Genomic DNA, 24125 nt, shown 5'->3' on the forward strand with positions numbered 1-24125 from the left:
TTGGACCGAATCCAGTCTTCTCCGTTTCAGCGGACCTTCGGCAAGGTCCCATTGTTTTCACCCGAAACAACATGTAATTCTAGTCTTTGTTACTTCGCGGTTTTGGTAATAAGATCGGTTTCTAGTTTAACTTTCATTTTAACTCAAGGACTGTAAAATATTTTCTAGTCCATCTATATTTTCCTCTGTTTTCTAGGCTTAAAGTTCTTATTCTTTGTGATTTACATTTATCCCTTTCTGCCTTTAAAAAATCCATATAAATGCCATGCTTTTTACTCGTAATACAGTCCTAAAACAGTGTATTTTTTTTAAAAAAAAACAAAGTAGTACACATTAAGCCAACTTGAGGGAGATCTTGAGCCAAATTTCCAGTAAACACTTGTCAAAAAAAAAAAAAAAAAAAAAAAAAAAAATCCAGTAAACACAAAAATCGGAATGCCAAATATAATGCCAAATATAGTGCCAAATGCTATAGACTAGGTAATTCGACCTGCTTGAATGTAACAGTAGGATAAAGAATAGAGGAAGGATTAGATATTTTTTGATTGATATTTGTAAATAACGGCTACAAACTATGGTCTAGCTAAAGCTTGACACTAGAAGAATTCTACAACTACTGCTACTCTACTACTACTTTCTCCAATCACAACCTGAACATTACTATTTGCATTGCTTCCTCTTATATACTAAGCTTCCTCTTCCCAAAAGTACCCTAACAATTAAGGAACTTGTCATGTACTGCCAAGGTGGCCTTCACACACAAAATCAGATGCCACACTTCTTAGTGGATCATTAAAACTTTTTTTTCTTGCTGCTACCAATTGCTGCTGCTACTGCTCTTGTCTGGTAGTCTTGTGCTTGTGTCTTCTCTCATAGACCCGAATTGGTTGTTGCTGGAGTGGGTCGACCCGATTCATAGCATTACTCCCGTGATGGTCACCGGCATTCCCTTCACCCAAAATTTCATGACATGTGTTTTCCAATTAGTCGTCACCGACCCTAGTTTCTCTAACCACTTTGCACCAAGGATTATATCCGCATTGCCCAATTCAAGAGGTAGAAAATTTGCATACACCTCTCCCTTTCACCGTTTCCCAACGCCACCGAGAATTTGCCGCCCTTCGACACCGGAACCGCCATATCCGCCACCAGCTGAAGCGCTAAAAAATTGTGGGTGGCTCCGGGATCTATCATTACCACTACTGTGCTTCCCCCAATCTCCCCCTTCAACTTCATAGTCTTCGGATTAGAAATTCCGATGACTGAGCACAAGGATACCTCCACCTCCGCCTCATCCTCTGCGTTCTCTTCTAACTCCACCGATTCTTCTCCACCCAATTCATAGCACCAAATTCTGTTGGAAATATCTCATACGGATTAATCTAGTTCATGCATGAGGAATGATTTCTTAGTATTTTCATTTTACTGTCACCATAAATTTAGTGTGAGATGATCTCAATCTCAATCTCGGCTAGCAGTTTCTTAAACCTGATTAGCCACTTAGGAGTACTAAATTTAAAAAGCACTCAAATATTAGGACTTAAATCAGTGAAATATGTGAAAATGAAATGATACTTGTTCTTTGAACCCAATACAAAGCACATAATAAAGATTTACTTCGTATTAGGAACCAGCAAGAGATGTATTTATCAAAGATTCCAAAAAGGAAAAAGAAAAAAGAACATAACAAGATCAGTCATAATTCGTCTGAGATATCTGCATGAAGACCAATCAAGATCAAGTTTCAAAGCCTTCCAGCGTGCTATATAAGTTGATCCTTTTCTATTGATTTACACTTGCTTAATAACTTTGTGCCAGTGCAACAAAACAGCAACATGAACCCATATATTTCAAAATGCTCACTCAGGCTTCAGAAATCTGAATTAAACAGCTAGCTGCTGACCACAAAACACCAGAAAGATCTTACATGATCTTCCGACAGATGAGCTTACTAACCCTGGAGCATAATATTAGCCAAGGTACAATACCAACCTGCATACACAGGATTAGCAAGAATTTCTTAATTTATTTTTATATTGAAACTAACTGTATCAAAATCAACATATGAACATCAGAACATGATAACCTAAAAACCAAAAGAAAATACATGCTAGAATTTTTCTGCTCGGAGAGAGATAAGGCTATTAGCTAAACATAGTTGCATTACTTGCATACTAGGTGGAATTGTGAGATGAATGTGGGATCTTTAGTTAACCTAAATCCGAAAATGTCATAAAAAAATTAGCACCTAGAGGAAATTCAGCAGCTGAAAGCCTAAAAATGGAGACACTTCAGAGTTCAGGCCATCCACTTAAGAAACCCAATGGAAGGGAGTAAGTGGCTCTGACTTGCTCATCCCAAATACTTTGTACAAGGGTGAAATCTGTTTCAATGACCAGAAGGCATTCATTTTGGAGGGCCAACTATCACATCTCAGATTCCCTGTAGGATACAAGTATAGGATCGCTAGGAGCCTCAGACAGTAACCTAGCTGCATCTGAAGATGCTTTTTTAAAGAAAATTTATTGTTGTGTGATATGGCTATTAAGACAGGACAAAAACACAAGAGCAAGGACTAAGGAGTAAAGGATAGTTTCACTGATGTCGGGGAAAAATAATTATTCCATAAAGGGGTATGAAGAGGATGCTGAGGATTTCTTGCACATAGGTCAGGTTCATAAGAGTGATGAAAATCATAAGACATGGCACACTGAACAGGATAAAAAAAGATCTTTTCTACAACATGAGCAAGCTACATATGTCATACCATCTAGCAAGCACCCTGGCTGACTGGCAGATAGATGAATAGGGATAAAATCTCAGGGGTCTTGAATGAAAGACATCAACTATGACTCCTATGAAGCCCGTGACAAAGTGTCAGCCTGAAGTTAGACTAGAAGACTCCATTTAAGATAATGGAAGCTGATATCTTACAGAAGGCTGGTGACTGATGTAGGAGAAGTTGTTGGGGAATCCAACCCAGTGTATACAATTTGATATAAAAAAGCATGGGGGTGGATGGATTCTGCCAGAAGTCCAGGGGTAAGTAGTGCAGGAGCTACAATGGATGCCATGCAAGATTGCTTCTGGGTATAAGGCAGTTTTGGCATGAAGCAGGATAAAGATTCAAGACTTGAGGTCTGTGCATTGGCAGATCATTATCAAGATTAAAGCTCGTAAATTACTTCAAGCACTTAACACAACAAATGCAGTTTATTTTTATGAAAAATCAACTTTGCATCCTACAAATCTATCTAAAGCCTAAACAGCCATAGCCTTGATAGATAAGTAGTCAACTTGCAAGAGGTGCAGGAATCAACCAGTCATGCAAAAATTAAAGAGAAAAGAACCATATCACACTCATACCATCACTTTGTCCTCTGAACCACCACCAGATTTCCAAGATAGCATCCTTCCTGCACCAAGAAAATATATAAATTACAAGACTGTAGGCAGTGAATTGTATCATGAGCTAACACCCAGACACCATGTCTGATTCTTCCAAAGATTGGTGTAGGTAGTTTCCGAAATGGGTTAGTTGCTAATGTAAAAACTATACACACTAAATTTTTAGAAGCTTAATAAAGAAACAAAAACATTGCAATAAAATGACTAGCAAGTGGTTGAAGTTCCTCACCAAATGGTTGTACAAGCTCCTTAGATATTGATGCAACAGGATATTTCCAAAACCAAACTCCCAGCAAAAGATAGGTTAATGCCTGAAACACGGATAAATTAATTAAAAACTTGAAATGTACAAGCACAAAAGAATTAGCACAAGCAGAGTCTGCAAATAGGCACCTTTACAGGAGTCACATACTTCATATATGGATTGTATAATGATTTCCTATCTAGAATTTGTTGTTCTTGACCTACAAGTGATGTCAAACACAAGACCAATATCAATATTATGTAACAACAAATTCCAGATCCCACAGGATTTCTTAATTTGCTAATACAGCCATATAGTACTGCTTCAAATTACCAAATACTAATCTGACAGTACATATCGCGATTATTGAAAGCCAGAAGAAAAAATACATCCAAAGTTAAATTTAGGACACAATATACAATATCAAAACCATCACTTTGGTCTCAACAAAGAAAAAAGGACACACATTAAACCAGCTATGGACCAACTCTATAATAAATAACAAGTTGCATTACATGACTAACAAGTCAAGATGATTTATTAATGCTTGTTCTTCTGACAAATTATCAAGTTATGGTTTGCCTTTCACTTACATTTTGTAAGCTCCTTTTCCTTAGCTGCTGCTGTTCTCCTAAGTTTTGCTGCTTGTGCAAATGTCGATGGTCTATTGTCAACAATATACATGAAGGTAAGAAGACACGAATCACAAGATATAGCCAAAGGAGGTATAATATATAGGAAAAGCAGAAAAGTCAATAATATATTCCTTGTGATAGCTACATGAAGGTCTGTATACAGAATATGGCAGACAGCACTAATTCGCTTCAATCCCAGTCCTGGGTGAAGAGTTCAACTTTGTTGCATTAATTTGATCTAACTATAGCAGAAAATAACAAGACTCAACTGTGACAACGTGCTAGCTTCTTTCAAAAGCTGCTTTATTTCGGCACGCAGCTCCTTTTCCTCATCACTCGGAGCTCCTCCACTCTTGGGAGAAAATAAACAAATAAGTCAATAACAATGCAATTCAATGAAAACCACAATCATATAAATCTTAATCATCAGAAAGTCAGAATTTATGGTACCATTCTAAAAGAATTCGAAGTCAAAGTGTGCACAAATTTTCATAGAACACAATAGCAGTATAAAGCTATATCCTATATGACAGCTTTTCTGATATCATAACTGACTTGAACGACGACAGCTTTTAAAATAGGAAATGATTAGTTTCCTTTACACCTTAAACCCTAAAACATCAAAATGTGATCTACTCGTCGTACATTTCAATTCTTGAGCTCATAGAAATTGATTATACTCTTTCTATTAAAATTTTAGAATGTGCACTAATACTCAAGTAGAGAGAATAATAAACAAAGGATAATTATAAATGAGATAATATATTGCATTACCTTAATTTGGTGCTCTAAGTATCTAGGAATAAACTGAAGCAAGGCAACGAGGATAAAGATCGTTGGAGCTGCCAAACTACTTCCATCGTCATCCATTTTCTCTCCTGCTTAATGAAATTACAATAAAACCAGCAATAATTCGAGAGTCACGGGTGCACCGTGCACACTCAGTTGATGAATTCTACAACATTGGTAAAAATAATGACATACTTAACAACTAAACAAGGAGACATTTTTTTAAAAGATTCTACTACATGTGAAACAACTAAATTGGATTCGTGACTTTAGGATCATTAACTCTCACAAAAATAAATTAAAAGCAATAAGACATGAAGAATTACAATTCATGACAACTAATTTGTCAATAAGTAATTGAATTAATTGTAACAAATCATTATCGATCAAGCAATATTCAAATCGACAATTAAATGCAACAAATCATCATAAATAAATGAACAAATGACCGATAAAAACAAATCACAGGTAAATATCAGTAGTATAAGCTGAAATCCACTAGATATACAGCTGAAAGTAGAATGTGAAGAACACTTACCAAAATAATTGAGGAATTCCCAAACTATAGAATAATCACGAACCCTAATTTTTGGGAATAAAAAGTCAAATTAACCCTAAAAATTGACAAATTGATGAAGGATAGAAATTAAAAGTATGAACTATGAAATATTGAAGATGCAGGAGGTAGATGTTGCGTTTTTCAGCAAAATTAATGGTGGGACGTGGGTTTGTTCTTTCTTCTATCTGATGGAACAGGAGAAAATTGGAGAAGGTGAACAGTTTTTTTGTTTTTTTACCAAATGTATTTTCCTCCGTTTCATATTAGCATAGGTTTTGACTTTTGACATAAATGTTTTTTTAACTAATTGTGATTTATTACAATTAGTATTATATGATCCATAGTACTCTAGAGTATATAATACTAATTGCAATTTGATTAGTAATTGATTTTAGTAATGTCCAGATTAGGATAACAAATTCCTAAATTTGATTTACCGTACAAATGCGCAAGATATGTTTATAATAATTAGGAAATGAAGTAGATGGTTACTCATATTAATGAAGTTATTTGTTTTAATTTACATTTAATAATGATAGGAAGAATTTAAGGATTTAGTTTTTGAAGTTTTCTCTTTAATATTGATTCTTAAATAAATATATTTCCTCAAAGTGAAAATGTAGCTCAAGATGAATTTGACAAACCTCAAAGGACTGTATATTTTCTTATGCATAAATCACAATATGTTTTTAAAAGAAGTTGAAGATTGTGGGAATAGTGTAATAAGATTGGCGGTTTACAATTCAATTTTATTTTATTTTATTTATTTATTTATATTTGATGAGCATCAATGGCATACATGGCCTTGTATAGTTTAGTGTTGTTGTGTTTCAATTGAAAAGATAGAAATTTGCAAGGTTCCATAAACAAAAAAAAAAAAGGATTTATAAAACTAGATATGGCAAAAATTGATCAACCCAAAGACTGATCAAAATTCGAAACCAAAAGCCTAAAACAATATGCCAAAAATCAGTATCTTACCGTATTAAAAATAAAAATATATATATATAAAATCAATAAAGGAATAAATCGAAAAGTAACCAAATCCGACTCAAACCGTGAGGATTACTACCAGAAGTCCCCAAAGCTTTCTAGTGATTTGTATTCTATGTATAGCAAAATAAATAGAGTTACAAGTATTGAGATGGAGGAGAGAGCTCGCAGGCCTCAAATTCATTGGCATCCTACAAAATAAAACGCTCAACTACCAGAGCTTTGCTTAACATTCCAACTTTGCTGACTAGTAGGAACTATCAACCAGATCCTACGGGAACTGTATATACAAACCCAGCTCCATTTGTATCAAGAACAAATAAATAACTAATTTAATATCTTTGTTGGTGTGGCCGTCTGCTCTAGAAACGAAATTGCTCTCGGATACATAGCTGCTTAATATCAGCACTTTCCTTCATTGGTTGCAACTTGATCTCGTACAGCTTTGGCCAAAGTTTACCAGTCACTGTAAGGAAAGAATGTTATAATCCCAACTAGGTCACGATGAACTTAAAAGACCTTTTTGTACTCATATTAGTTTTCTCCTTTACTTAATCTTTTTAGCCTTTTACTGTAATACACATGAGGCACAAAGAGAAGGGGCAATTGAATCTATGAACCTAATAAACCTAGGAGGCTAAGGCCTTAATCTGATCCAGTATCTCATACTGTAAAACAGATGTTTATAAGTCTGGTCGTTACAAATTAGACAGGTAGACACACACACACACACACACAAAACGTTGATCTACAAACTATCAAGCAAAGAGCTTGCTTAATTATGTACCCTGCGCATTTTAAAAAACCAATTTACTTTTCTGTTATACAAATACTTAACATCTATTACCTGTTATTTATAACAGCTTAAAATTAGTAATTTACATCAGAGGGAGTGATCCTATTAAGTTTAGAAATTATATCAGAAAGGAAAACTTACAATGGAGACAAAAATTAAGGAATTTTGATATTAGGCTCAGAACAAAGAACAAATTCAGATACATTGAGGTGAATCACCCAGCTAAGTCACATTGGGCTAAAAAGTCACGTGGGAAAGGGCATATGAAGAGCAAAAAAACACATGTACTAGTATTTATCTCATCATTGAAAGCACTGTGGCTTGTGAATGAAATTTTCAAAATATCTCTGCTTATGCATTGCTAAAATTGATTGATTCCTCATACAGGTAACATGCAAAAGAAATAGCTTACCAAAGATGCGCTCTTTACTGCTGTCCCAAGCTATGCCATTCAAAACGTCAATACTCTACAAGAATGTAAAATGTCATTTATGAGAATTCAGAACCTTTTTTCCTTTAAATGGTAAACTTACGATAGTGCCCTATCGCAGGGCTCACAACAAAACCAGCACCCACTCCCCATCCCTCAGATAACCCTGTTTACTAGGAACTCCCTAAGATCATGTGCTATCTGTACCACTGAGGCAATCACAGCAGGTTACATACGAAAACTTTCAAGAATATCACTTGTAAAAAGACTCATAAAAAAATTATGTAATAATAATATAAAAATAAATCATGGGCCATCTGATACAGTCGAATTATTACCTTTTCACCAGAAGCTATCAATCCTTCCCTGAAAAATGGGAAAAAGAAAAGAGTGTCAATATGATATTGGGAATAAAAAAAAAAAAAATAAAAAAAAAAAAGAAAAAATAAACAGATGAGATTAGTTGCATGAATTCACTGAGCACCTCAAATTGGGAAGAAGAATCCACCCAACCACAATGCCATCTCCAGGTGATATTTTAGCAATGCAATCAGTCTGCCCACGAAGGATAAATCAACTTTAGAAAGCTCACATGGCCCCAAGTAAAACACATTCTATCAAGCCCCATTACAAGCAACCTTCAGGCCTCATAATCACCCCCACACCCCCCCCCCCACCCAAACTCCTCAAAACCAACACACACAGAGACACTTTAGGCTTCCTAGGAAGCATAGAAAAAATTCCTAAAAATGGAATTATTACCTATAGAAATCATGAATTAAAATTATCTAATGTAAAAGAAGATTTTCAAAGTGATATGAAAGGGGTTGCTTAATAAGCACTATTAATTAGCCCATTTATAAAAGATTTACAAAAGCTGATGTCAGCACTAAAATAACGCCCTCTATTTTGTACTTGCATAATCACAACATAACATAGTCAGACTCTTGGCTAAATGATAGAGAAAATTGTCAACTGCCAACATAAAATAAGTACAACATTTTGGAACTGAAGGAAAGTTGGCCTCAGATTTTGACAGGAAAAAGATGAAATAGTCCACATGAGTTTGCACGGCAAGCTCAATATGTAAACACAAATGCTTCAAAAAGGCTCAAGCAAAAGTTTACAGACTCAGTGAACTTCTCCGTAAGTCCGAAAACACAAGCAACAGAGCAGAAAGCCACAGAATTAAAATTGTTACAAATGTATTACCATCCAAACATTTGCCCACACTTCACCATTCACAAACTCTAATTCATTCAGGTTGTATACTTCAAGACCTTGATATCTTATGGTTTGCCTTTGAATTTCTGTAAACAAGTGCTAAAATAAGTAAGGTCAAGTATGTCATTAACTAAAAGAAAACAGCAGAGCAGAAAATATTTTTATAAAGAACCAAGGGTATATGAGAAATGTTATGTGCACCCACACCTGAGATTGCATTCAAATTACATAAGTTTCAGAAAAGATAGCAACGAGTAGAAAAGTAGACACAAAACAGACATTGAAGTTAAAGGTGCAATATTGCACATAACAGTTCGTGCACATACTTACTCCCACTGTACAACAGCAAGTGAATGACATCTTGGCACGCAAGTTTTATGTATATGAAAGTAAAACTAGGTATCACCTAAGATCTTATCTATTCCACCTTTTTCCTATTGAATTTATCTTTGGGAGGGGGGAGGGAAATAGAGAGGTGGAGAATATTCTAACTGTCAGGCTGAGGAAGGATAATACACCAAATAACAATGTGGGGAAATAGCAAATGAACTTTGAGATCAGGGATGCTTCGACTACTAAATGAGTAAAGTGAAATCATAAACAGGTACCTTTCATAGTTAGGGGATCATATTGATATAATGTTGAAGAGCCATCACTTCCAAACAAAATTTTACCATCAGTAGCAAGTCCCCAACCATCATTCATTTGATGCGTAAATGCTGCTAGCTGCAAGAAGCATGTAAGAATAAATAAGTAAAGCATCTAAACTAATCAATCAAAGGCATTAAAAAAAGAACGCAGAACAGGAGTCAACAAATTAGATCAGCTATAACCAATTAACCATAATATTTGTTTTAAACAAATGTCAAACAAAAGAAACGCATAACATCCACAACAGGTGCTTACACTACAAGTCTACAATGATCTTTTGATATGATGTTGGTGAATGAATCAGCAAAACAGGCTGTGAGGCTGACTATTGAAATATGAAGAATGAATACTATGATCAAAGAAAAACATGAATTATGTACAGCAAGCTCAAGTAAGGTGCAAGGATAGAAGACATGGGGAAAAAAAGAAAAAGAAATGGGAGAAACACGGAGTGAAGTGTATACAAAAAATGTTCACTTTGGACATCATATACCCTATTTGATTCCATCTCATACCTACAATCAAGATCAATACACAAGTTACAGAACAAGTTTAGCAGTCTCCACACTTGAACAAATTGGAGTTTTAGTTGAAAACAACGAGCAGACAATTGCATGCCAAATATTTTTGTATCACAGATAAAACCAGACATAAATCAAAACTAATGATTGAAGTTTACTGAACTGTTATAAAGCTTTAAGTATCAGTAATCAAATTGCAACAAATTTCACAACAGCAATCAAAAATCAAAATGCAAGGTATTTGGACAGAAGACAGTTCTATTAACCAGCAAATGAAACCAAAAATGGACTTTATTAAAGCAATGTGATGCAAATCCAGAAGATATGGGTAGGCCAGACTTCCAGAGAGGTTTAACATCAATATTCTATGGCAAATCAGACAATACATAATACTCTCAAGTCGTAATAAATTATGAAAAATCAAAATAGATCAAGATGAGTAAAGAATGTAATACAGACTTTGTTTAAATTTTGTCTGTCATAGATGTAACCAATTTTCTGCAACCAAGTTAGTTGATACAACCTACAAAGGCAATATCAATGATTTAGAAAACACATCAAAGTATCGTACCACTGAACAAATTCATTCACTTAAGATGACTAATTAGTTTAAAAGTATAAGAAAATAGAATAAGGTTTTTCAAAGGCATACATAAATTATTAATCTGAGATTCATGCAGGAAGTTATAAATTACAGAAAATTTTAGTATAAAATAGCCAACTTTTTGCCTTGATATACAAGACCTCTTTCATTGACCTTTATAAATAATGGCCAATAATAGAGCCACAATTATTTTGCTTGCTAATTTAAGATTTCTATTTGGCTAACCAAAGGACTTGTTCAGTTACCACTTTTCTAAGTCAATCGATACGTCCAATAAACAAAGATTTTTCATTTATGGTGTAATTAATTTCTCACTATCATAGCCCATATATGAACTTGTACCAAATGAAGGACAAGAGCGTATGCTGTATATGTAACAGATGAAAGAAGCTGCTTGTTTGATAACATGCCCAAAAGTTGAGAGCAAGCCAGCAGAAAACTTTGCTAAGAAAAAGAAGCATACAAACACAGCCATTCAATTGGACATAAATACATAGCCTCTACAGAAAATCTTAAGGACATTTCTACATACAGCATCAACGAGAGAAGGACCAAAAGTCCAAAAGTTGTTACTAAAACAATTAGGGATACATACCTTTCACCAAAGAGAGTTAATCCTTCCCCAAAAGAAGAATAATCCATCTTATACTCAGCCTCAACCTATTAAATCAAGGGATGTAACAATCAGAAGCAGTCAACAGAACTCAATAGATGAAAAGCATAATAAATATGTGCTCACACGTATAACAAAAAGAAACTTCATCTGGGCAGAATTCAGGGGGGAAATAGTACAGAAAATTAAAATCTAGAGCCAGCAAGCTGCATAAGGAAAGCCTCTACAAAAGCAATAATTGGCAAGAATAAAAAAAAATTAAATAATACGAAGTATACTAAAAAGAAAAGCTCATGTGGGAGATCTTTCCAATCACCCATGAGAAGAAGTGGAGCAACTGAGAAGAAAAGAAAACAGCTAAATTCAATCTTATACTGTTCAAGTGAACTTTGTGGTATCTTATCAAAGCCCCAGATGCTATGCAGGTATAACATAAACACCAGTGTAAACTAGCATACAGTAGCAGGTTGATCATTATCACCACTGTTGAAATTAATAGGACACCAATTCTTGGATGGTTGAATGCAATGGGAGAGTCTCTAGAATACCAGATTCATGCAAGATGCAAAGATTTCTAATACTCCATTAAAGGAAAAAAAAAACTCTCAGGACAAAAATATTAAAACTTCCCAGACCATATTAGATCATCAAGTTCACAAATTGAAGTGGAAATGAACATAAAGTACTACAGGTAAAATGATGTACCTTCCCTGTTTGAAGAGCAACTCTCCTCACGGCAGACTGCAAGATTTAAATTCAAGTCAAATTACAATCTACAAAATGACAAACATTAAAATATTTAACACCAACAACACGGATGAATAATTTTATTTTATTTTATTTTATTTTATTATTTTGGATGATAATGGAAAAAAGGTTAGAGGGAAATGGAAAATAAAAGGAGCTCAGAAAGCAAGAATAGTTTTGAGATGGTTCCATCATAAAGACACATTAGTGAAACCCTGACTTCCTTTCTTAAGATAGAAATGGGAAACAATATAACAAGGGCAGTAACAGTGGCAACAAAAAACCAACAGGTGTGGCAAATAACAGTAGTCTAAAGAAATCAAAATGTGTGTAGTCTACCTCTAATTATTTTAAACTAGCAGTGAGAGTGTTTTCGAAAGTAGAGCAGCAGAGCAATTGCCTTGTTATAACTTGCGCACTAAACAAATAATCATGCTTGATTCATGACATATTGAAGTTCTTACTTCTTCCAAGCATACCAAATCAAAACCCGAGGAAAAAACTCACCTGGCCATAAAGACCAATTGATTCATAAAGAGAGTCATTTTTCCAATATAGAAGCCCCTGGAAAGAGACACATATTGATGTTAGTCTCCCGCTAGCACACACATGTAATAAAAATGTAAAATTGCTTGTTTAACATAAAAGAACACCCACTGGCACACTCAGTATTGAAACTTCTAAAACTCAGCATAAGCACACTCAAATGACCCACCCCTCCGAATCTCATTCGACATAATCGGAAAATCTTAGATAGCTCTGACCAAAACTATTAATTTAACATGTTGAAAGCTTAACTTCTTAAATCCAGACTCATTGAACATCATATAAATAAATTCAAGGGATAAACTATCATCGACAAAGTCACCCAATCGATTTTAATCATCCTGACATGGCACATTATCTTGATCATCTAAATCCTATAGTTGACCAACTTCTTGTTGTGGCATCATTATTACAATCCAACCTATATCAGCACAGACATTAGAGCAAAAACTTACTGTATGAGCTTAGTCTAAAATCAACAAGTGAAAAGCCCTAAATTCAGGAATTCAAATCACTCTTGTCAGTTATCACACAATTTTAAACAAAATTATCATCAAATCTGTCATCAATATGCAAATCCCCTTCCCCCCAAGATGAATCATGAACCTCATAACCATCAGAAATTCAACGATAAATTAAATAACAAAAAAAACCTAATTGCAACCAAAATTTCATGTAATTTAGCACAATGAGCATAATTTCTCAAATGATTAATCAACTGCAATAATCAAAATTCAAACTTAACAACAGAATTCACAAAAATTTGCAAAAATACGAACCTGGGTAAAAGATTTGGGATCATGGGGAAACTCATTAACAACATCAACGTAAAAAATCTGATTAGATTGTAATTTCTGGGAAATGTGAGAGCGTGCAACCCAGGCGTTCGGCGAAATGCCGAAAAGAAGAAGGACAAAGAGAGCAAGCGCAATTGGGATAACTCGAGTTAGCCATCGATAAGGAGAAGAAGGAGAGTGAGAAGGCATGGACGAGTGAGGAACTGAGTTGGATCGTTCAGTGAGTTTCTTCTTCTTTCTCTGGGTTCCACCACCTGCCATTAACGATCAAGTGGAGAGAAAAGTCTAACAACTTTCGTACATCATTTTTGAGGAAGACAAGTCTTATGAAGTACTCCGTTTTTTTGTTTGTTGGGAACCTTTGGACGAAAAACGTTTGTTGGTTCGTTACTAGACGAGGATTGGTTAATGTCTTCCCCACTAAGGACGAGGGGTTGTAAAGGTTATGCACATTTGAGGGTAATCGAGCAGTTGATTGACTAACCAATTAAGGAGTTAATCAGAACAATATAGAGTTAGTTCAGTTCCCAATCTTGGACTTAGGTTGTATTTTACATGAAGATAGAGTCGGTGTATCTTTCTCTTGCTTTGTTCCCGTAATTTTTAGTGTTCGTTTAGAGTTTGTTTTATTTTCTTGTACGAGGCCTAGCCTCTCTTATGCATCAAAAATATATATATATATATATAACGACGAGGGTTGAGCAAATAAAATTGAAAATTGGGTAATGGTAAGTAAGGATCGTAGTGTGTCGGGTCAAATGGGAGACCCGTTTTAAGGATGGGGCGGGATGAAGGGAGGTTTTGCAGGTGATGGGGTGGGGATGAATATAAAAAGTGTACCTGTCACGAATGATGGGGCAGGTATGAATTTTAGAGAAGACCCACCCTGCCTCGCCCTAACCTACCCCATACGGGCATAAGGCCATACCCTCTTTATACTCGCCCCATAACCCGCCTTATACTAATTTAATAAAGGTTAAAACAAACTTGTAATAGTCTAGAATTCTAGAATCTAAATACTATAATACTCTGTAATACAATAAAAATAAAATAATAGATTAATGACATTAACACCTGGGCTTCTTATACCCTAAAAATTATGTATATGTATCATTTTCCTTGAAAATTATGGATATAACTGAAATTTGATCTGATATCCAATTCGATGATTTATTTTTTTTAGATATTCAATTCGATTTAGGTTAAGTCGGTTTGTATACTTGGCAAGTGTCGCATCGCGTTGTAGATAACTATATATTCATATGACATGTAACTTGCTAATTAATTAAGTAAACGAAATTCGATAAACTTTTAATATTCCATTTTAATCCTATCCTATCCTGTGCCTTTTTTTTTTTTTTTTAATAGATCCTATCCTATATATAAAGTGAAAGGGGATTTTGGGTGATAAATTTCACTTTCCTAAAATACCCCTCTCATTTAAAAAAAAAACTACCATTTTTTTTTTTAAAAAAAAACATAAAATCGAGCTTTTTTTGTTAAAAAAAAAAAAAAAAAACCTACCATATTTGTTCAAAAATAAAATTCCATTTTTTATGTGGCTGTCGAACCCGGAATGTGAGAAAGTGGTGAAAGCTATGTGGAATGATGCTACTATTGGCCATACTACGGCTAAGGTCGCCTCTTGTGCACATGAGTTGGGCAGGTGGGCTGCTGACACATTTGGTAGTATACCAAAGAAAATCCGAGAGGCAGAAGAGAAACTCAAGATAATCCAGGTGGGTGCAATGGATAATGTAAGGCTAGCTAAATGTCGGGAATCATCAAAGGAGATTGACAATCTTCATCTACTTGAGGAGTCTTATTGGCATGCCAGAGCTAGGAAAAATGAATTACGTGATGGGGATAAAAATACTTCTTATTTTCATCATAAAGCTAGTGCGAGAAGAGCAAAGAATTCGATAAGGGGCAGTGAGAATCAGGATGGGAGATGGGTTCAAGATGAACAAAGCATTAATAATGTGATAACGGACTATTTTTCCCAGCTATTCACTTCTGACGGCACAACAGGATTGCAGGAGGCTTTAGGCGGTATTAGCCTGGTCATTACAGCAACAATGAATGAAGAATTGTGTAAAGAGTTGTCTAGGGAGGAGATTGAAATGGCCCTGTTTGATATGCACCCAAATAAGGCACCCCGGATTTATGGTATGCATGCTCTTTTTTACCAGAAATTTTGGCATATAGTTAAAAATGATATTGTGAATTACGTTATTAATTGGTGGCACGGTCTTGTGGACATTTCGGAAGTAAGTAAAACATGTATTGTACTAATTCCAAAATGTCATGATCCAAAAAAAATTACCGAGTATAGACCAATTGGTTTGTGGAACAAGTTATGCTCACATTGGGTTTTGATGTAAGGTGGACCCAGAAAATAGTGAATTGTTTGTCCTGTTACTCTTTTAAATTTAAGATGAATGGCGACTTGGTGGGAGATGTAAAGCCTCAAAGAGGTATCCGACAAGGTGATCCAATGTCTCCGTACTTATTTTTATTGGTTGCTGATGCTTTTTCTTGTATGTTGTCAAAAGCAGTGGCTGATGGTACCATTCATGGAGTGAAGATTTGTAGTGGAGCATCCTGTATTTCCCATTTGCTTTTTGAAGACGACAATATCTTATTTGCCCGCGCCACCGATACAGAATGTAGGGAAATTGCTCGGATTCTTCAGGTGTACGAAGGTGCTTCAGGCCAGAAAATTAATTTACAGAATTCTGAGGCAGTCTTCAGCAGAAATGTCCCCGATGCAAGAAAACAGGCTATGTGTAACATATTGGGTGTCAAGCAAGTGAACAGATATGAAAAATATATAGGCATCCCGACAGTGATAGGGAAATCTAAGAAGGCTATTTTTGCAGGGCTAAAAGATCGAATATGGAAGAAGTTACAAGGATGGCAAGAGAAATTGTTGTCACGAGCCGGGAAAGAGATACTCATTAAAGCGGTAGCACAAGCAATCCCAACGTATTTAATGGGTATATTTAAAATCCCGGATGGATTGTTGGAGGAAATACATAGCATCCTAGCTCGGTTTTGGTGGGGTAACGGAACACAAAATAAGATGCACTGGAAACAGTGGGAGGAGTTATGCTTACCAAAGGCGAAAGGGGGTATGGGATTTCGAGATCTCAGAGTGTTCAATCAAGCTCTCTTGGCGAAACAGGGATGGCGCTTGCTTCATGGAAAACACACTCTGGTATACAAGGTTTTGAAAGCAAGATACTTCAAAAACACAGAGTTTCTGGAATCCTATAGAGGCCATTTCCCGAGCTATACATGGAGAGGAATTTAGGGGGCCAAGGCGCTGTTGAAGGAGGGGTTGCAATGGAGAGTGGGAGATGGGTCGAGCATCGGGGCTTGGAAGGATAATTGGATAGCCAGTCATGAGGGTACCATAACACCTGAACCTCCTCCGAATGGCCTTCATGATGCAGATCTCTGTGTAGCTACCTTAATTGATGATGAGAACAGGTGCTGGAAGGAAGAAGAATTGGTGTTACACTTTAGGCAGGAGGATATTGATAGAATTTCATCAATTCCGTTGATAAAGGAGAGTAGGCTTGATGAAGCTTTCTGGAGTGTGACGTTGAATGGGGAGTATTCTGTGAAGTCAGGGTATTGGCTGGGTATGCTGGGAAGAGGTGCTGTGACTAGTACAATAAGAGAGGAGATTTGGCGTAGCATTTGGAGGCTAAATGGCCCTCCAAAAATACAACACTTCCTGTGGCGTGCTGGTACGACTGTCGCATGTCTACCAAAAATAAACCTAACTCCAACCTCCTAAAATGTAGTAGGGTAAGCTAGGGTCGATCCCACAGAGAATTGGTTTATTAAATTATAACATATGTAAGTTAGAAACCCCTGTTTTGAAGAAATAGTACTACGATCTAATAAATAAACTACTATGAACTATGGGACAAATAAAGTACGAAAGATAGACTACTAAAATTGAAATACGATAAAAATCAATAATAATAAAACAGGGATCGGGAGACATATTATAGCATTGGAGTATTTATTGATCATCGAATTATAAAAATTATGTTCTTATCTCAATGTTAGCCGATGAACACAAACAAACATTCAACACTTCCCTTAATTGCAAATAAACCAAACAAGCTCTTGGAGTATTGTCTAACTAACTAACAATCTAGAACAAGCTCTCTAGACTCGATTAATTAGCAGCATTAATAACTAGGAAGTAGCTAACTTAAGCCACAAATCTCACAAGCTCGGGTTCATGCAACTTAAAGAGCTGATAATCATAGGCATCGGACAAGTTTCAGTCACCTATTAAACACCTAAGTGCTACTAAAGAGTACTAACCGGACAATTACGAATCACAAGATAATACTCTAGCAATTAAACTAACAAATTATACTAAAGATGGTCGGTCTGTAATATAATCTGACAGTTCATACCAATAAAACAGAATACCAATCCAATCAAGAATTAAACATACTACTGTCAAAGTACCCACATTCTTATTCTCACAACACAATAATCCAATGTATAATATAACTCCGTACCCGTATTAAATCTAGCCTGACATACTCAAAATTGAGATAATAACAATGGAAGATATATAAATCATATTGCTTAAAGAATATAAGAATATGAAAGTTAACAACTATAAATCAATACTTGAAACTACCACCTAACATGATAAAAACGGAACAAATAAAACAAAAATAAACTAGCAAATTTTATTACTTAATTGAACCAATTCATCAACTGCTAAAGTACTACATGCAAAACTGCAAACTAACAGTTGAATTCATAGTACCAATTTCCTAGAATTGAGAAAGGAAAAGGAGCCACGAACAATCAGCCTAGAAAACCGAAGTAACACCTCTGAATTCCCGTAGAAAATGAAGGATTACAGAGCACCGCTAAGTCGCCTCGACTTCTCCGTCCTCCACTTTACCTCACCGTCGTTGCTCTACTACTTTGCAGTAGCTTCGTGAGCCCAGAACACAACCCCAGCCAAGCCTTGTTCTCTGTTCTTCGCTGCTGCCCAGAAGGTTGCCTCTTATCACATGCAATTCGGCCTCCCCCCTATTTTCGGTGTAGCTCATCTCCAGCTAATCCGAGTTTCTCGCTCCAATTTTTATCCAATTTCATCTTTATCTCTTGCTTGACATTTCAATCCCAGAAAAATTTCGCTCAAGGTGATTTGAGGGTCCTTGATTTTCGGTTGCCAGTATAGGATGTATGGTTGGATGCATATTGTGAAGGCTGCTGCTATTTTCAAGGGTTTTCTTTTGTAAATACAATCCCACAAAACCAAATGAACACTTTATAAAAAATAAGATTAATACGTGTGACTTAGCCCGGAAATATAAAGTAATCCATTTGGTGCCGAAATTCTCCTTTCTGTAGACAATTAAATAAATAGTAGTAACTCATGTCTTGAAAGGAAAATTGCATAATATACACTTAAATTATAAAAAAAATCAATATAACATCAAGAGTTCAATATATATAAATATTATATTTTACGACCCTATCACGTGCGTGTACAAATTCCTTGGCAGTGAGTAATGAATTGTATAGAAGACATATAAGCAATTCGAATACATGCCAACGTTGCAATGTAGAGAGTGAATCACTGATGCATGATATTTTCTCCTGTAGTGAAGCGAATAGGATATGGGATCATTGTAGCTTCTGGAGGGATGCCCAGCACCGAATAGGTGACAGCTTTGTGGAGACCTTTGCTAATATGTGTGAGTACTTACCAAGCCAGGAGTTGTGCATTTTCTCTGCATTAGCTTGGGCTGCTTGGACAAGCCGAAACAAGAAGCTGTTTGATGAAACTCCACACGATCCACATTAGCTCGCTGTTAGTTTTGTAAGTTATATGGATAGATACCAGCAATATAATATGAGGATGGGCGGTGTAACGAAGAGAAGAGGCCTGTGCAGCAACAATAGTTGGAAGAAGCCAAGAGAAGGTTTTATTAAGATAAATGTGGATGCGACAATTCTCAATAACAGGGATGTGGGTATTGGTGTTGTTGCAAGGAACGACAGTGGGGATATTATTGTTACTGGCACAAAGAGGTACAGGGGCAGATGGGAGGTGAGCATAGCAGAGGCTACCGCAATGCAATATGGTGTTGAGCTTGCTAAACGTCTGGGGTACGAGAAAGTGTGGATAGAAAGTGATGCTCTTGGGATTGTGCAACGGGTGAAGGAGAAGAAGCGAGGATTTAATTACCTTCATATGATTACAGATCGTATTATCCAATTGAGTTCTTCTTTTTCTTCTTTTACTTGTAGTCATGTTAAACGTGGGGGAAATACTTTAGCCCACTTATTAGCACGGTTGAGCTTGTCTGACTATGTGGAACATGTATGTTTTGGTCCATTTCTGGAAGGTATCACAAGACTTGCGGAAATGGATTTATTTTAATGAGAAGCTTAGCTGGTTTAAAAAAAAATAAAAAAAAAAATAAATAAATCCATTTTTAAAATTTTTATTTAGGGAAGTCAAATTTTATTACTTAACCTACATGACATCATCAACCTTTTTTAATAGCATATTTTTTTATTGTTTTTTATCAACAATTTGTAAAACCACTAATCTTTTTTATTAGAATAATTAAGGAGATATATTGTGGAAAGAAAAAAAAACAGAGAATAGAGCTTGATAGATTACTTATATTGCACACGCGCATGCGTCTCTTAGCTTGTTTTAATAAAACGGATTTAACTTTCAAAATATATCTTATGAATATGTTATTTTTGTACATAAAATTTGTTTTGAAATACTCCCTCCGTTCCTGAAAATTCGACTCACTTTCCATTTGTACGGTCTCCAATTAACATCTTTGACCATTAATAATTTCGGTTATGTATAAGTAAAAATTTTAAAAAGTTAAAATTTGAAAATTTTATCATTAGGGGAATCTAATAAGATCAAACTTGTAAATTTATTTTGATTGTATAAATCATAAAATGTGGTCAAAGTTAATTTATTTTGACCAAATAAATAGTAAGTGAGTCGAAATTTCAGAAACGGAGGTAGTATATAAGTTTAAACCAGATTCATCTATATATAATATATTTTATAAAATCGATTCAAAATAAAAAGTTCACAAACTAATACAGTAATACCATAGTAATTGTAATGATGTACATCGTCGTTTGAAAATTCCAAAAGTACTAGTGGTGAATTTTTTTTTTTTCATTCGTAGTATTTTCATAAGCTTTCGTTTAAATTAAAGCTCAAGTTCTAGTTGAGCTAGATTAAAAAAAAAAAAAAAAAAAAAAAAAAGCCCATATGATAATGGTAAACGAGCAAGTTTGAATTTATTGGTTTTCTTGACGTTGATTTTAAGAGTGCTATGTATATGAATTATCCTTGTTATGATATATATACTTACCTCCGTTTTTTTAGTTGACACGTATTCATTTTTAGAAAGTTAAATTTTTAGTTGACACATCTCTTTTTTGGAAAAGTTTTATACTTTGCATTTACTAGGCTACTCATTTAATTTCGGTTTTTTCACCATATACTCATGAGTCTTTTGTTTATTCACCATATACCCCTAAAAAATTTCAAATTCACCATATACCCCTGTGTTGTTACAAAAATTCACCATATACCCCTAATGACAACAAGATGAGTGGAATTTGGTTAATTAGGCATCGAAACCACCTTAGATCTCTCCTCCCATCCTCAAAACCACTCCTCTCCTTTCTCCAACCCCCGAAACTACTCCAATCACCATAACTACATCTTACCAAGTCATGCCCTCTTTTCTTTTCTTTCTTTTTTTCTTTTTTTTTATCTGCCAAAGGGAAAGGGAACCCCAAGCAGACCGTATTCGTGTGCAACTGATTCAATAGGATTGGTTATGAACTCAAGTAAGATAGGATTCTTACGTGTAGTAAGCATCCGATGAAGTCGAATATTGATAACTTGCTATTTGATACGATTTTAGGGTGTTTTGAACCTAGTTTACTTGATATAAATTGCGTTTTGGTTCATTTTTACTCTATTATTATGCAATTTTTGTGTATCCTATGCTTCACGGGTTGTTGGTGTTTTTGTTGAGATTCTAGGTTCAAAAGAACGACCAAATGGAGCCCATGGATACAAAGCCGAGGTTAGAAGCAAGAAGATGGATGAAAGAAGCCAAGGAAAGGAGCATTATAGAAGAAAAGATGAAAAAAAGGGGTTTAGAAGACCCTGCACGGCCGTGCCAGACCTTGCACGTCCGTGCAAGGGGTTCCAGAAAGCTTCAGCAAGCTGCCAAGGCCTGCACGGCCGTGCCAGACTTTGCACGTCCGTGCAGAAGTGCTCCAGAAACTCAGAACATTCTGCCAAGGCCTGCACGGACGTGCCAAATTAAGCACGTCCGTGCAGATGTAGCTGCACGTCCGTGCCAATATATGCACGTCCGTGCGGAACTGCTCGATTCTTAGCAGTACGTTCTGCCTCATTTCTGCCCCCTCTGCACGTCCGTGCCAAACTTGGCACGGCCGTGCTTAGCCTTGCACGTCCGTGCCAAATCTGGCACGTCCGTGCAGACCTGCAGTCGAACTCCTTCCTTGTTTTCTCCGTCCTTTTTATTTGGGGGTCATATAAATACCCCTTTAGAGCTCATTTGTGGGGGGAGGCAGTTTTTCAGAGCTTTTCTCTTAGTTTGTAGTCTTAGAACATTAAATTCTCAAATCATTAGTTAGTTCTCAATTATTAGCTTGGAATTATTCAAATTCAATCATTGTAGAAGACAAATTCCACCATTGTTGCTCACCTTGAAGCTTCATAGTAACCATTTCTTACTCATCTTTTCTACTTCTCTTTACTTTGTTGTTGATTATTTGCTAGTTCTTGCATGTTTTGGATTGTTAATTAGCTTAATCTTTAGTTTGAATTTGTTCATGAATTGCTTGAAAACTTTAATTGCTTTAACCCCCATGGATTGTGAGTAGTCTAAATTCTAGGGTTTGGGCAAAACCCTCAATGTAGTCACTAATTACTTGTTGCATGTGCTAATTTGGTTGTTGTGGGATGTTAATTAGTTGAGCTTAAGTGGTTTAATTGCTTAGTTCTTGTATATGGCCATTGCTAGAACTATTTATCCAAGCTTTCTCAACGAAGGATCGAGAGATGAACTTGAGTTAGCTCCCTTATGCTTAATTGACCCGAAATGCCATGAGAATAGGGATTACCGGTCAAGGGAATGTTTATGTCATCGTGATTATGCTTTAAAACTTGTTTTATGCTATGTAACCACGAGAGTAGGTTGTATTCATGATTCAAGTAATCCCTCTAGCTTGAGAGAGTAGTTGGGTGCTTTAGATGACCTCCCCTAATTTATCCCATTAATTTACCTTGATTGTTGCATGCTAATTGTGATTTGTGATGAAGTTGAGTGGTATAACCCAAGCCCTAGATTCCTCTTAATATTGTTAACCTCCTCTTAGCTTAGTTGAATTGTGTTAGAAGAAGTTACTAAAAACCAACCCAATTTAGAATTCGTTTAGCTTATTAAACGGTAGTACTCGGTGGTTGATTCAACGCCTCTCTTGGGTTCGACCCTTTCTTACCCTTACTATTGTTAGTGAGACCAAGATAGGAAATATTATCTTTGGTAGGCTCGACGACGGCCTATCAAATATTAAAGCTTCAAAAATGAATGCCTATTACAGTCTTAATTGTATTTGTTTCCCCGCATTCAATCAATTGTTTCTCCCATCCCCGGTCGATACAAAGCTGCAGTTTTCGCTCATTGGCACTTCGCTTGTAGAGCTAATGCATCAATAAGAGGCCACATACGATCTCGCATATCTTCGGCACCCAAACAACCAATTGAATCCATCTTAGTTAATTGGTTAGTGTGAGAATCTCTCTATCAATTCGATATACATATGAGACTCGCATCAAGACGTCCTTGCCACATAATTTTCTATGTCCTAACCCTTTCACTAGCCTTTATGATAAGCCAGTCCGGAAGGAAGGAGGAAGGGCCGCTCAACAAGTCATGGATAGCTACCCGACCATAAAAAAGACGGTTTCAAAGCTCAAATAGCATATTTTTGAGGCAGATCCTAAGTGCATAGTTTCATGTGACGTTTGTCATACCCTTATTCGTCTTCGAAGCTGTTTTATTCTACCCATGGTATTAATCGAGGGCTTTCCGTTCGCACAATAAGCGTGTGCATTTAGAAAGGTTGACTTCTGTAGGCGTCCAGTTCGGCTATATATGTCCAAGCATACAAGAAACGAAGTCGGGTGGTGGTCCATCGTCGCAGTTTAGTGTGGAGTGCCTGCACCTCTTTGTAGGGGTGAGCAAGACCGGGTACCCGGTCATATTTGCAATACCCGGATCCGAAACTGGTTATAACCGGGTCCCAAGAATTAGAACTGGTCCCGGAACCGGTTATTATCGGATCCAAATTTCTTGGAACTGGTCCCGGACCCGGTAGGAACCGGTTCCAAAACCGGGTACCCGGTATTATTCAAAGTAGTAAATTACTGTTTTTTTTTTAATAATTGTTATATAATATATACAATGGAATTTTGCAAA

The 24125-nt window shown here is 36.0% G+C and overlaps 3 protein-coding genes across 4 annotated transcripts; 1 reads left to right on the plus strand and 2 right to left on the minus strand.

Moving 5' to 3' along the window:
- Positions 1–1533: 1533 nt before the first annotated feature.
- On the minus strand, positions 1534–5985 carry LOC110693873 (tail-anchored protein insertion receptor WRB-like). Of its 2 annotated transcripts, none has more exons than XM_021871043.1 (8): positions 5615–5985; positions 5062–5165; positions 4557–4639; positions 4246–4316; positions 3802–3872; positions 3638–3719; positions 3367–3416; positions 1534–1992 (listed from the first exon to the last, which is right to left on the minus strand). In XM_021871043.1, the coding sequence occupies exons 2-8, from the start codon at positions 5155–5157 to the stop codon at positions 1924–1926; spliced, it is 522 nt and encodes a 173-aa protein (XP_021726735.1). In that variant the 5' UTR covers positions 5158–5165; positions 5615–5985; the 3' UTR covers positions 1534–1923. The 2 variants fall into 2 exon arrangements, with proteins under 2 accessions (XP_021726735.1, XP_021726734.1); XM_021871042.1 differs by having other exon boundaries at positions 5062–5242.
- Positions 5986–6620: 635 nt separating this feature from the next.
- On the minus strand, positions 6621–13987 carry LOC110693871 (glutaminyl-peptide cyclotransferase-like). Its single transcript, XM_021871041.1, has 11 exons — positions 13540–13987; positions 12722–12778; positions 12173–12208; positions 11450–11514; positions 10710–10773; positions 9687–9804; positions 9067–9164; positions 8339–8409; positions 8193–8220; positions 7837–7891; positions 6621–7094 (listed from the first exon to the last, which is right to left on the minus strand). Exons 1-11 carry the CDS (start codon positions 13816–13818, stop codon positions 6991–6993), a joined length of 975 nt encoding a protein of 324 aa, XP_021726733.1. The 5' UTR covers positions 13819–13987; the 3' UTR covers positions 6621–6990.
- Positions 13988–15155: 1168 nt separating this feature from the next.
- Positions 15156–19420, plus strand: LOC110693957. The gene is made up of 4 exons (XM_021871139.1): positions 15156–15827; positions 15995–16777; positions 16874–17196; positions 19219–19420. The coding sequence occupies exons 1-4, from the start codon at positions 15156–15158 to the stop codon at positions 19418–19420; spliced, it is 1980 nt and encodes a 659-aa protein (XP_021726831.1).
- The last annotated feature ends 4705 nt before the right edge of the window (positions 19421–24125 follow it).

This window comes from Chenopodium quinoa, unplaced genomic scaffold (assembly GCF_001683475.1).
Source record: "Chenopodium quinoa cultivar QQ74 unplaced genomic scaffold, ASM168347v1, whole genome shotgun sequence".
Taxonomy (NCBI): Eukaryota; Viridiplantae; Streptophyta; class Magnoliopsida; order Caryophyllales; family Amaranthaceae; genus Chenopodium; species Chenopodium quinoa.

Excerpts from the sequence above, each read along its gene's own strand:
- LOC110693873 (XM_021871043.1), bottom strand. The coding sequence starts at position 5,157 with ATGGATGACGATGGAAGTAGTTTGGCAGCTCCAACGATCTTTATCCTC. Across the intron at positions 4,317-4,556 it reads GAAGCTAGCACGTTGTCACA|ACCATCGACATTTGCACAAG; the intron begins GTTGAGTCTTGT and ends TGTTGACAATAG. Across the intron at positions 3,720-3,801 it reads AGTATGTGACTCCTGTAAAG|GCATTAACCTATCTTTTGCT; the intron begins GTGCCTATTTGC and ends TCCGTGTTTCAG.
- LOC110693871 (XM_021871041.1), bottom strand. The coding sequence starts at position 13,818 with ATGGCAGGTGGTGGAACCCAGAGAAAGAAGAAGAAACTCACTGAACGA. Across the intron at positions 8,221-8,338 it reads ATTCTTCTTCCCAATTTGAG|GGAAGGATTGATAGCTTCTG; the intron begins GTGCTCAGTGAA and ends CCCATTTTTCAG. Across the intron at positions 7,892-8,192 it reads TGATAGCTTCTGGTGAAAAG|AGTATTGACGTTTTGAATGG; the intron begins GTAATAATTCGA and ends ACATTCTTGTAG.
- LOC110693957 (XM_021871139.1), top strand. The coding sequence starts at position 15,156 with ATGTGGAATGATGCTACTATTGGCCATACTACGGCTAAGGTCGCCTCT. Across the intron at positions 15,828-15,994 it reads GTCTTGTGGACATTTCGGAA|ATGAATGGCGACTTGGTGGG; the intron begins GTAAGTAAAACA and ends TTTAAATTTAAG. Across the intron at positions 16,778-16,873 it reads TTCATGGAAAACACACTCTG|GGGGCCAAGGCGCTGTTGAA; the intron begins GTATACAAGGTT and ends AGAGGAATTTAG.